This window comes from Python bivittatus, unplaced genomic scaffold (genome assembly GCF_059951505.1).
Source record: "Python bivittatus isolate LINGU-HERP-01145 unplaced genomic scaffold, Pbiv_v1 ctg000800_np1212, whole genome shotgun sequence".
Lineage (NCBI taxonomy): Eukaryota > Metazoa > Chordata > Lepidosauria > Squamata > Pythonidae > Python > Python bivittatus.
The window spans coordinates 62,699-76,793 of NW_028277105.1; the positions used below are offsets into that span (position 1 = coordinate 62,699).

General features: G+C 46.5%; 1 protein-coding gene across 4 annotated transcripts in view; it reads left to right on the plus strand.

Moving 5' to 3' along the window:
• Positions 1-2,489: 2,489 nt before the first annotated feature.
• EHMT2 (euchromatic histone lysine methyltransferase 2) overlaps positions 2,490-14,095 on the plus strand; it is a 43,502-nt gene continuing 31,896 nt past the window's right edge. For all 4 annotated transcript variants that reach the window (XM_088128623.1, XM_088128620.1, XM_088128622.1 and 1 more), the window contains exons 1-3: positions 2,490-2,555; positions 9,792-9,855; positions 9,985-10,224. In XM_088128623.1, coding sequence (XP_087984749.1) covers positions 2,526-2,555; positions 9,792-9,855; positions 9,985-10,224 — 334 coding nt within the window. In that variant the 5' untranslated portion in view covers positions 2,490-2,525. The remainder of the gene's footprint in view (positions 2,556-9,791; positions 9,856-9,984; positions 10,225-14,095) is intronic.

A 14,095-nucleotide genomic window follows, 5' to 3' on the forward strand; every position in this document is an offset into this window, starting at 1 on the left:
CACATTACAAAACCATGTTTAAATTAATAGGATAATGGCTATATCAGTGTTTCTCAACCTTGGCCACTTTAAGACGGGTGGACTTCAACTCCCAGAATTCCCCAGCCAGCCATGCTGGCTGGGGAATTCTGGGAGTTGAAGTCCACCCGTCTTAAAGTGGTCAAGGTTGAGAAACACTGGACTATATAATATATAGAGAATGGAGTTGCTTTTAACTGCCTAGAAAACTCAAGGAAATTTGATCAAATGGCTTGAAGAGGCTCTTCCCTCTCTGTCAAGAAAACTAATTCAGATATTGCTGAAAAGTAGTAAAATAAGACCCTCCAAACTGACCTTGATTCCTGGTGATTTCATGAACACACACATGTAGTTTTTTTTCTTGGCCACTGTGGAAGTTGCTTTTTGTTTCAGGATTTTTTTTTTTCCAATTTCCCAGAGAAGTCTACAGTCCTGGAGTTTTTCTAGTGGTCCTCCGCTGGCTTAGCTCTCTAAGATCAGCTGAGGTCTCTTAACAGCGCAGGCAACTTACCTATTAAACATTCGCAGCTGCAGATCTGTTATAGATTTATCCTCCAGTGTTGCATAATAATTATTTGGCTACTTCCCCCTTCTTGAAGTCTCCATAAATCTTCAAACTTATATTCACACATTGTGCTAAGCAGGAGTTTTTGTAACCATGGTTTATTAAACCATAGTGGCTGGGTTCAGACAACTCACTAAGCCTAAACATTCCCTCTTATGGCTTGGCATAATGTGCAAACCCAACAGAAATTTTTGGAAGCATCCTTACAGGACTGGGGGATACTTGATGCTTAAAAGTAATCAACATGCCAAGCTATGAAATGCTGGATTTTGCAATCTATAGATGGAGAAAGTCGATGAAGCGGGGGCGTAGGGTGAGAAACATATCAAGTACAAAATCTTAAGCCTTGTCCGTTGGAAAGCCAGTTGTGGCTTTTTGGGTGTCCCTGGATGTTGCCCATGCACTTTCAAGAAACTATCAATTATTTCGAGGGCTGGAAAAAAAATTCTTCAAAACAACCAAACAGGGAATTGAAATGTTCTGGATTGCTGTATTGGATATTGAGTTGTGAAAGGGCAACCTGCATTGAATCTCACCATGCTGGAATTGCTGCCACAAGTGACTGTGGGGGATTTTCCTCCTTGAGATGACAAAGACTTTGATCCCATGGACCCTAACTAGTTTTTTTTCCCCCCATTTTATTTTGTTCTTAAAAAAATAAATAAAAGCAACCCTAATACTGGTGCTCTTGACTGGATTTCATTGGGGAAGGGAACCAAGATTTCAGACTCCTTTGCTGGGTGTCCTCTCGGCTCCCAGATTTTAAGAGGAGAATCTATCCAGTGGATCTGGACTTCTGCTCACAGAATCACCCGGCCAAATGTGAACCATAGTTAGTCCAATGAACTGTGCCAAGCGAAAGCCAGACCAACCCCAGAAAGGCTCACTGCCCACGGTTCTTCAGGAAATGAAGGGATTTGCGGCCCTCCCCAAACGCAAGAGCCTTGCCACCAACTACGAGCACTTTTTCACAGATGGACATTCTTGCAAAAGCGGTCTTGGGAAGCCTGATCCCCAGGTACTGCCCCCGTGAACAAATATTTCTGCCCGAAAGGTAAGGCGTTTGGGACATACTCAAACAACACCCTGGCCGATGAATCTGCACACGTTCAGAGTAGATCCCTCCACCCCAGTGTATCAAGGGTATTAAAAAGGGAAGCAGGCATCTTTTTTCTCTCTGCCCTATGCCTGTATTTTTTTTATTAACCTGTTATCCTCTGTGCCAAGGGCTCACGGCAAAACGGCTATTCCAAACGGCACTCCTTTTGACGCACCACCAATCCCATGCACACTTTTTTGTTGGCATGGAACGGTGATGTTTTCCTGAGGAAATGCACGCGAGACGCCACAGCCAGGAAGCCAGGTGAACATAGGAAAACGCATGGACCTCTTAAAAGTTACATTTTGTATATGTTAGGCTCTAAACCACTGTTTCTCCACTTGGACAACTTTAAGATGCGTGGACTTCAATACTCAGAATTCCCCAGCCAGCCATGCTGGCTGGGGAATTCTGGGAGTTGAAGTCCACCCATCTTAAAGTTGTCCAGGTGGAGAAACACTGCTCTAAACTCTGTAGCGCAGCTGCCTGACGATGCCCTCCCGGCCGGGAGGACTGCAACCCCCATAATCCCCAGCCCCCGTGGCTTTCGCCGGCTGGAAATGCTGGGCGTTCCAGTCCTAGCAGACCTGGGGCACCAGACTGGGGAAGGCCGCTCCGGCGCCTCTTCCAAAGGGAGCGTCCCGGGCCTGAGCGCGCGGTGCAAGCTCGGCCTCCGAGAGGTCCCGGGCATCGCTCGCTCGCGCGCGCGCCCTCCTCGCTCTTTGTCTGAGCCGGATGAATGGAGGCGCTGCCCCTTTAAGCGGCTCCCTCCCCCTCCTTCCCTCGCCCCGGGGCCGTGACGTCAGCGCGGGGCCGGCTCTGCTGCCACCGCCGCGCGAGGCCATGGATGATGTCGGAGCGGGAGTCGCTCAGGTTTGGGTCGCGGAGGGGGACGGACCCGGGCGGCGGCGGTGGGAATTGCAAAGCGGCCGTGCGAGTCGGGCCGGGGAGCAGCAGGAACTCCCGGGCTGCCTCGGCCTCGCCGCCTCCTTTCTGGCTCCGTGGGGCGCGCGGGGAGGGGCTGCGCGCTGAGGAAATGCAAAAAGGAGGCTGTGTTTGCACCTGGACGGGAGCTGGAGGAGCGGGCGGGGGGAGGCGAGGAGGAGGCGTGACCTCTCGTCCTGCCAGCTTCTCCGGTGCAAAGAGAGAGAGAGAGCGAGCCGGGGGTGAGCCCGCGGTCCTGCACGGGTCCACGCGGGTCGCGGCTGCAGAATTCGGGCATCCGTGGCAGCCGGGGGGAAGAAGAGGAAGACGCTTCCCTTCAGAGCGGGCGCTCGCTTCGGAGCTGGCCCCCGCCGCCTCGCGTCCCGTGACCTCCTCTTCTCACGACCGGTGGACACGTTTCCCCCTAGCCCAGCTCGCAGCCCTTGTGGCGTTACGTCCCGCGTGCATCCTTCTCGCGTTAAGAGCCCGCCCCTCCTCCGTCCTCGACCCTTCCCCTGCCCCAGAGGCCGCGGGGAACATGATCCTCGCCCTCTCTTTGTTGAGGGTTAATTCATAAGGAGAGCGCCTTAGAATGTGGCTAAAAGTATTTCGCAGGGATTTTTCACCGAGTTACATTTGGTGGCCCTCCTTTCTGCCCAGGGCAGCATGAACGGGGCTCTCTGGCTGCCTGGGCTCACACAACTGGTTAAGCGGATGGCAAAAGCTACCTGCAGGGAACATGCTAAGCCAAAGTAGATGATCTGATTCACAAAACAGGGTAAGAATCATAGAATGGAGGAATTGAAAGGGATCTTAGAGATCACCTAGTCCAACCCCCACCTAGTGCCACATTGCACGTGCCTTCGAGTCAGTGTGGACTCCTGGCGACTGCCTGGAGTGGTCCCTGCAGTTTTCTTGGCAAGATTTTGGAAGTGGTTTGCCATTGCCTGCTTCCTAGGGCTGAGAGTGCGATGGGCCCAAAGTCACCCAGCTGGAGCCCACCACCTCTGGAGGAACGCTTTTCCATTGTTGAATAGATCTTGCCATTAGAAATGTGTTTCTGATGCCCAGCCCAAATCCATATCCTGGTAATTTTAAGACCGCTGTTTTTTGGCCTGTCTCTTGAAACCACTTTGAACAAGCCTTCTCTGTCTTTTGATAGCCCCTTCAGTACTTGAAGTGTGTTTCCACAGTTTTCTCCACAGCCTGGCTTCTGGGAGTTGAAGTCCACCCATTTTAAAGTTGCTGAGGTTTGAGAAACCCTGCTCTAACCATTTGCAAGTTTTTCCTTCCAGGCCCCTTATCCCCTTGGTTGCTGTTCTCCACTTTATCAGCGTGTCTTCTAAAATATGGAGGCCAGAACTGAATACATTATCCCAGGACTGGTCTGACCAAGGCAGAAGAACAATGACTTTTCTTGATCCTCACATGATGCTTTTATTGATGCAGCTGAAGGTTGGCTTGTTTTTTTCGCAGCTGCATCCTTCTGCTGGCTGATGTTCAGTTTGTGATACCCCAAGACCCCTAGACCTTTTTTACAAGTATGGCTGCCCCATCATCTTATGCCTTTGATTTTTCCAACTCATATGTAAGGCTGCCTTTTTAAAAATACTCTGTTTTAAAATTTTAACAGATTTTGCGTTTGACCCTGTTGTTTCAGCTTATCAAGATCCTCTTGATACCTTTGTATCATCTGCAAATTTGATTATTGTATTATCTAACCCCTCATTTAAGTCATTTAGAAATAAAAGACCTAGCCATTGTCATTGGTTAACCATGGTTTAAGGTGTTATACAAACACCACCCTGTTGTCTATCAAACTTATGAGATGAGACAACCCTCTACCACCCATTTTCCTGACTGAGGAAAAGTACTGTAGTAGTTCTGCCTCTTAAAATTAATGGATTTTGTAGATTTTATTAGGCCTGTCCGCTTTTACAGCAGTCTTGACACCAATCTTTGTCAACCAACAAGCGCTGGGTAGGGAGGATTTTAGTCACATCACATCTGGAGGACACCAAGCTAAGGAAAAAAGCCTTGTCTCTTGTAGATTCAGGCTATGGTCCTCCATTATCTTCTGAAGCAGCAGCCAGAGAAACAGAAATCAGTAAGAAAACTTATAACCGGTCATGATTTGTAGAATGTAGTTCTGTTTGTGGATCCAGAACCAGCAATACATAAGTCCAGTGAAGATTTACATATGTGAGTGTGCTAAAGAGTAGATCTTGGTTGTGTTTATGACATGCTCATTGCAAAGCTCAGCTAACAAGCTCTTGTACGGAGGCCTGTAAGCACACCCCATCCTACAATGTAAGCAGCACTTTATTTGAAGTTTGTGGCTTACCGGAACAGCTGCCATCTTGGATGTCCAGACTTTATAAACTGCAGCAGACCGCAGTGTTGCCAAAATGAAAATTCTTACACAGTTATGCAGCTCCATACATGCAAAGCACAATCAAAGAAGCAAGATTCACTTGATTTTCTTTAATGAGTTTCGATGCCAAGAATTAGGGTTTCAAATACAAAATCTTGGAAACAGGTAGGAACACTCCACCCCTCCTTTATTAATGAGTTAATTTAGGATTTCCTGGAAGCTTCTGAATTCTTTCCCAGAACATTTGCATGACGGACTAAGAGTCTGTTCATTTACTAAGCCTTTAAGAGGATCTGTGTTTAGAGATCCTCCTCTGTTTTTTCCAATCTGAGTCCAATCTCGCATGACAATGATGTCATCAAACAAGTGCCACCATCACCTACTTGCACACTACATTGAACACAAGGGTGTAATTTGTGGGATTTCATCATTTGTGCGCCCCCCCCCATTTGCAGACCCGAATCGTACCATGAGATTAGATGCACCATATCGGTGCTTGTTAACCATTTTAACATGAACCTGCTGTATGAAGACAGCCAGGGAGGATGTAAGAAGGTTGTAATAAAGAATAAAAAACAAAACCTATCTGGTGCATGCTCTGTTCTTACAGTCATGGAGACACGTACAAGGCTATGATAGGATGTCGTGAGCAGCAACTAATAGAGGGAAACACCCAGCTCCTGATCATGGGTGCCCCTGCATCATTGCAGTGAGTTGTGGAGTCTTAGCCTTCATGAATGGCTCTTTTCAGGCTGTCTTGAATTGACAGCCGTTGCAATGTTGAATGGTTGGACCATGCCCCCTGTCAAGGAGGACTTTCTTTTCTCTGTCTTGAAGCTTCCACTATTCAGATTCAAGGAAAGATCACAAGATCTAGTATTAGGGGAGAGAGAGAGAATGAGATTGAGTTCAAGCTTCACAGTAAGCTATGGATTCCTAACCATGGTTTATGGAATATATTCCAACTGGCACCATGCACTGTGCCAAGGATGCAAAACCTTATTGACTGGGGAGCCACATCAGGCTTTGTACGGCATGTGCAGGACCATTCTCCCAACTTGGGTAGGATCGGGCATTGATTCGGAGGAATGCTCAGGATTTTTAAAGGCTCAGAGGCCGTTTTAGCCCCTTAAAGAGGCCCAATCCCACAAACGGTGGTGGTTGCAGAAGGCCCCTGGCAAGCTATAGAGAGGGGAGGAAGTGACAACATCTGCAACATGATGCAAACTCTGCCTCTGTTCTACTTGCATTGTGACATTGCAACCATGGATGCGAGGGGCAGAGCTTGGATTATGATGTCACAGTCCATGTTTCCTTCTTTAACAAAATTGTGGCCTGCTGCAGATGCCCTGTGATAAGCTGCACTTTTCTACTCCTGCCTAAGCCGCCTACAGGAGCTGGGTGCTTGCTTTGCTCTAAATTATAGTTTAATTTTGTCTTAGGATGCAAATCCAACTATTCATTTCTGGTGTTTCTTTTTCCTCCCCCCCACATCATGTATGATTTGATACACCCCTGTAATTTCATCTTCATTCTGCCCACCTTGAAGGCCCTCTAGATATTCAATCTTAGACAACTAAAAAAAGCATTTAAGAGAGAAAGATTCCAATTATACACCTAAGATTCCCAATCTCTTCATAAAATGTCTGTGTTCATGCAATACAGGTAGTTCTCAACTTACGACCACAAGTGGGACCGGAACTTCTGTTGCTAATCAATGTGGTCATTAAGTTAGTCACACTGATTTTATTATCTTTTTTGCCACAGTCGTTAAGCGAATCACATTGTTAATCAAATCCAGCTTCCCCCATTGACTTTGCTAGTCAGAAGCCCTTTGGGAAGGTAGCAAATGGCAATCACGTGATCCTGAGATGTTGCAGCCATGATAAATACGTGCTGGTTGCCAAGCACCCGAATTTTTAACATGTGACTGTGGGGATGCTACAATGGTCATAAGTGTGAGGACCCATTGTAAGTCACTTTTTCAGTGCCGTCGTAACTTCAAACGATCATTAAATGAATGGTTGTAAGTCAAGGACTACCTGTATGCTGAAATTGGCTTGTTTTAACCTAATATGTTGTTCCTTTGTTCATTTGTGGTTCAGTGGCTTGAGTGAGCTTAGAAGACTGTGAGTTATCTTGATCAGATTAACCATAGTCCCATCTCCCCTATAGCAACAGAGAAAAGGAACTGCTTTTGGTAAATGAGGCAGGTTGGTATTGTTGTAGGGACTGAATTGATAGGACAGTGAATGGGATCTGGTAATTGACAATAAACTACCTGTCATTGGCTGGAGGGAAGAAGGCTTGAATCTGATGTGCTTCATTCAGGTGCTGGAAATGGGTCAGAAGAGTTCTAACACATTAGCTCAGGTTAGAGAGAAATTTGGGGAGCAAAGAAACCAAAACTCATTTATTTATTTTATGTATTTATATTTCAAATTTGTCACCACCCATCTCACTGTGGGGTGACTTGTTATTGTTGAGGAAGGAGGAGTTGCATCTGAGGGCTTGTTTTAGTCTAGCATAGATGAGAAAGTTGGTATATTCAGGTGCTGGGTTTGCACTGCATGCTTACCCACAATTTAACCATGGTTTTTAAAATGGGCCACAGTTTGGGGCTTTGCACAGTCTTTTAAGCTAGGAACAGGGGTGCTATGTCCCATAACATGCTAAGCCATGACCAAACCAAGGACATAGTAGCTTTGTGGCTTATGCTGTTAATATATTAGGAAACGTTGAATGGGAGTTGGTTGTTTACTGGGGGATGATTAAATAGCTGAGACTCAAGTCTAATTAAGTGAATTAATATATCACGGTTCTTTCCCCCAGTAGCAGATTGTACATTTGTGACTGGGAGCAAAATAAATACAGTGGGGCAAAAAAGTATTTAGTCAGCCACCAATTGTGCAAGTTCTCCCACTTAAAAAGATGAGAGAGGCCTGTAATTTTCATCATAGGTATACCTCAACTATGAGAGACAACATGGGGGGAAAAATCCAGAAAATCACATTGTCTGATTTTTAAAGAATTTATTTGCAAATCATGGTGGAAAATAAGTATTTGGTCACCTACAAACAAGCAAGATGTCTGGCTCTCACAGACCTGTAACTACTTCTTTAAGAGGCTCCTCTGTCCTCCACTCGTTACCTGTAGTAATGGCACCTGTTTGACCTTGTTATCAGTATAAAAGACACCTGTCCACAACCCCAAACAATCACACTCCAAACTCCACTATGGCCAAGACCAAAGAGCTGTCGAAGGACACCAGAAAGAAAATTGTAGACCTGCACCAGGCTGGGAAGACTGAATCTGCAATAGGCAAGCAGCTTGGTGTGAAGAAATCAACCGTGGGAGCAATAATTAGAAAATGGAAGACATACAAGACCACTGATAATCTCCCTCGATCTGGGGCTCCACGCAAGATCTCACCCCGTGGGGTCAAAATGATCACAAGAACGGTGAGCAAAAATCCCAGAACCACACGGGGGGACCTAATGAATGACCTGCAGAGAGCTGGGACCAAAGTAACAAAGGCTACCATCAGTAACACACTACGCCGCCAGGGACTCAAATCCTGCAGTGCCAGACGTGTCCCCCTGCTTAAGCCAGTACGTGTCCGGGCCCGTCTGAAGTTTGCTAGAGAGATTTGGATGATCCAGAAGAGGATTGGGAGAATGTCATATGGTCAGATGAAACCAAAGTAGAACGTTTTGGTCTAAACTCAACTCGTCGTGTTTGGGGGAGAGAGAATGCTGAGTTGCATCCAAAGAACACCATACCTACTGTGAAGCATGGGGGTGGAAACATCATGCTTTGGGGCTGTTTTTCTGCAAAGGGACCAGGACGACTGCTCCGTGTAAAGGAAAGAATGAATGGGGCCATGTATCGTGAGATTTTGAGTGAACACCTCCTTCCATCAGCAAGGGCATTGAAGATGAAACGTGGCTGGGTCTTTCAGCATGACAATGATCCCAAACACACCGCCCGGGCAACGAAGGAGTGGCTTTGTAAGAAGCATTTCAAGGTCCTGGAGTGGCCCAGCCAGTCTCCAGATCTCAACCCCATGGAAAACCTTTGGAGGGAGTTGAAAGTCCGTGTTGCCCAGCGACAGCCCCAAAACATCACTGCTCTAGAGGAGATCTGCATGGAGGAATAGACCAAAATACCAGCAACAGTGTGTGAAAACCTTGTGAAGACTTACAGAAAACGTTTGACCTCTGTCATTGCCAACAAAAGATATATAACAAAGTATTGAGATGAACTTTTGATATTGACCAAATACTTATTTTCCACCATGATTTGCAAATAAATTCTTTAAAAATCAGACAATGTGATTTTCTGGATTTTTTCCCCCATTTTGTCTCTCATAGTTGAGGTATACCTATGATGAAAATTACAGGCCTCTCTCATCTTTTTAAGTGGGAGAACTTGCACAATTGGTGGCTGACCAAATACTTTTTTGCTCCACTGTATAATGTATGTATGCATATAAATCTAGCATTTTAAAAATGAAAGCATGTTGATTTTGAAAAGAAGACATCCATATACATAGTACATGATACGCTCTCCTTCAACGCATTTCAAACCCCTAAAAATACATCTAAAATGTTGGCCCTATCAACTTGGTTGGTCTGGAGGGGCCATTAGAGTAGTGCCAATGGCCAGTTATAGGCTGAGGGTTATCTCCTCTGCAACAAACCATAGTGAAGTAAACCATGATTTAGCATTCTGTGTAAGCCCAGGTAAACATTTGCAAATTCATCTCAACTTGAGTTTTGAATTTCTTTTTCTTTTTTTCTCCCCCTCAGGATGAGGCCCATCGGGGATTAACAGGGGCGCCAGCTCTGGTGGAAGTTGAAGCAGATGAAATAGGTAAGATTTATGGAGGTCCAAGATTGGAAGCTGGAAAAGGTGCTGCTTTCATCTGCAGCCCTGATTTGAAACCCGTCAACTCTAGAACCCTCCTGGGCCCTGAGAGACTTTGTCTGTGTCTTTCTCAAGATCCTGTACCCTCCAGAGAGGACTCGGAGCTCTCTTCAGGGGCCTTGTCTCCTCGGAAGACCAAAACTGCACTGGGAGGAGTAGGAGACAGCCTACTGGTCTCCAGCAGAAATGGGGACGATGGAGTCTGGACACAAGCGACTGGGAGTGGAAAAGAAGGGGGATGCACGTCTCCAGAATCGGGGGGCATCTTGGCCAGCTCAAATACTAGTCCCACCCCCGGGAGCAAAGGCCTACCTGGTGAGTCAGAAAGGGGATCGGTGACTGAGAAGCACATCAATAGGAAGGTGGTTTTCCTTTGTGGAAAAAACTAGAATTCTCTGGCTGACTTTTTTGAAGGATTTTGGTGAGGAGACCTGTAAGGCTATGGTTGTGTGATTTCTGTTGGATGATGTGCTGCTTTGCATTTGTGTTCTGTGGCTGGTGTTGCAATTACCTCCATGTAATTTAGAAGCTTCCAGGAAATTGGGGTATCATGTCTTGATTAAGAGGTTGTCTTGGACCAGAGAGATCCAGGTACGAGTCTTCTCTCAGCCACAGAAGTTCATTAGATGACTTTGGGCCAGTCACTGTCTTCCCAACCTACGTCCCAGGGTATTTGTCTCTTCTTCTGCTTGAATGTTCTGATTTCTTTGGGATACTGGCTGCAAGGATTGCATGGAGGGCTTCAGTCTTCTAATGGGCTCACCACTGCTTTTCCTGTGACTTGCTGGTTTCTCTTCTCTCTTTGAGCCACTGGTCATGCCCACAGGGAGAGACAGCAGAGGCAATGTGGTATAATGTGAAGGTGTTGGATTATGACCAGGGAGAGCCAGGTTCAAGTCCCCACTCCCCTATGGAAGTTTGTTTATTTCTTGGTTTATTTCTTGGTTTGTTTGTTCATCATATTTATATAGCCTCCCGATCTAGGAACTGGTGCACAATACAAAGCTTTGAAAGGCCCTCCTAGCCACGACTGCCACCTGCTCTTTGAGCAGGAGTTATGAGTCTAGGAGGACCCCCAGGTTGCGCACTGGGTCTCTTTGAGGCAATGTGACCCCATCCAGCACCAAAGATGGCATAGCCCTAGCACCAGCAGGCCCCAAAGCCACTCAGTCTTGCCAGGGTTCAGTTGAAGCCTGCTGTTCCCCATCCAGACCCCACCGCCTCCAGGCACTGGGATAATTTTTTAAAGTTTTATGTTTTATGTATTTATATGTATTTATGGTTTTAATGTTTTGTGTGAACCGCCCAGAGTCCCCCATTGGGGGGAGATGGGCGGGGAGAAATTTAATAAATAAATAAGACATCAACAGCATTGCTTAATTCACCAGGGGCAGAGATGTCTAGCTGGGTATCATCTGCGTACTGATGGTACCTCACCCCCATGGTGATAGATGAGCTCACCCAGCAGCCTCATGTAGATGTTGAATAGGAGTGGAAAGAGCACTGACCCCTGTGGCACCCCACACACTAGGGGCAGGGGGTGGGATCTCTCTTCCCCAATCACCACCGATTGGAATTGACCCTGGAGAAAGAAGGCGAACCAGCACAGCACCATGCCACCCACCCCCAGTCCTCTGAGTTGATCCAGAAGGATACCATGGTTGATGGTATCAGAAGCCGCTAAGAGGCCCAGGAGGGCAATAGAAAAGAAGTTGGGCAAGGGTGGATGCACAACCCCCATCCTGCCACTGCCAGAGATCATCCAAAAACATGACCAATACCGTTTCTATCCCATACGTGAATCTGAATCCTGACTGACAAGGATCCAGATAATCCAGAGGGGGACTCTGGCCACCTTCTGTCCTTTGGTCCAGCCCACCTCAAAATTGTAGAGGTGAACAGATGGAGTAGAGAGTACTCTGTATAGCTCTTGGAGCCTTGAGGATAGGTGAGATGTGAATCTTCTTTGTTTGTTTTGCTATCTTCAAATTCATTCTTGACCCCTGGAGGCTCCCCAGACAAGTCCATGTCATTTTCTTGGCAATGTTTTCAGAAGTGGTTTGCCCTTGCCTTCTTCCTACGGCTGAGAGAGAGACTGGCCCAAGGTCACCCAGCTGGTTTTGTGCCTAAGGCAGGATTAAAACTCACAGTCTCCAGGTTTCTAGCTGGTGTCTTTAACCACTACAGGTAGTTAACAACCATAATTGGGTTTGGCAACTCCATCGCTAAGCAGAAAATCATGTGACCACGCCAGCTTACAACAGCAGTTCCGGCAAATTCCAGTTGCCATCTTTAAGCAAATTCTGCGTGGTCATTAAGCACGATGTCACATGACTGCATCTTGCGACCTCCTGCTGGCTTCCCCATTGACTTTGCTTGTCAGAAGCCAGCAATGAAGGTTGCAAAGGGCGATCATGTGACCACGGGACACTGCAGTCATTATAAGTGCAAGCTGGTTGCCAAACACCCGAATCATGATCATGTGACTGTGGGGACACTGTGACGGCCACAACTTTGAGGACCAGTGGTAAGTCTCCTTGTTAAGCACTGTCATAACTTTGAACAGTCACTGAACGAGTGATTGCTAGGTAGGGACTACCTGTGTACCAAACAAGTTCTTGGAATATGAATCCCACAATAAAATTTCTGAAGAGATGTAAACTCTTTCAAGCTCAGCAAACACCCTGTATCTAACCTACCAGACATATTGCAATGGTGTTCTGACCAGTCTAGAAGTATTCCATACTGCTTCCAATCTAGAACCACTGTTCCAGCTCAAAATGGGGTGTTTCAAGGTTGGATGTCTTCCAACCCGGTCAGAACCATTGTCTCAACCTCCACTTGTTTTGCACTTGAACCATTCTGTGCCCTGCTAATAAAAGACATCGGAAGCTGCTTGTATCAAATGGCACGTTCGGCCTTAGTAATGGTCCACAGGAGCTTTTCCCAGATGACACCTGTATTGGGGCTACAGCTCCTAGAATTTCCAGCTGGCCTGACTAACAGCCAGCTGAGAGTGTGGGCAGCTGTAATTCCCTGCAGCCTCTCTCAATCTTTTTATCCTGGAGGAACCCTTGAAATAATTTCCAGGTCTTAGAGAACCCCTACATAAACATTATATACTACTAAAATTCTGATTGTGTTTGTACCCTCAAGTTAGCCCAAATGGTGCATTATACCACAACAATTTTTGAATCAAGGTACCTAAAATCCACTAATTTAAACAATGAGTAAAAAATCCGGGACCCATTATGCCTGTGGAATTGAAATTTCCAGGATGTTCAGACCAGTTTTATTCACTAAGTTGTGGCCGTTGCAGTGTCCCCGTGGTCATGTGATCATGATTTCTGACGCTCCCTGCCAGCTTCCCACGAGCAGAGTCAATGGGGAAGCCGGCAGGAAGTTGCAAGTCACGCCTGTGCCCACTGCTTCTTTGCCTGCCCGTGATCATTCTGTTTAGCTGTTTAGGTAAGTAAATATTGACTTATTATTGAAGCTCGTTTGCCACTACAATTATTTTTCTATTTATGATGTATAGTCTTCTTAGATGATGACGGGACCATCCAGCATTGGGGTAAAAAAAATATGGTCAGCCTAATTATGCCGTATAGAAAGAGAGGGGGGACGTCATGGTCAAGAGATGACACCAAACGTCGTCGGGACGCGGCGAGGAGGAGGAGAGAACAAGAATCGGGTGAGGCCAGGGCCACACGGCTCCAGGATCAAAGAGTCAGGACAAATAACAGGAGAGGAGGAGAGACAGAGGAGGAGAGGCATGCGCGTCTCCAGAATGACAAGAACAGGCACCAAAGGAGGAGAGCAGAAGAGACAAAGGAGCAGAGAAACGCCCGTCTCCAGGATCAGAGAGAAAGAACAAATAGCAGAAGAGGTGAAGAAATGGAGGTTGAAAGGGCTGCGCATCTCCAGAACAACAATGGAAGCCACAGAACGAGGAGACAGGAAGAGACGGAGGAAGGAAAGGAAGATCAACTTGATAATATGTGGCAAGGAGTAATGACCGGGAGAGTTGCTGGACGCGACAATGCCCGCCTTCGACGACAAGACCTCAACAGAGAAAGAGCAAGGCAAAATGCACACCTCACATGGTGTGATAATGTACTACCTTTCTCTCAAAGGATGATCCAACAGGTCACAGGGTTGTCTAGTTATATTTACGGTTAGCATT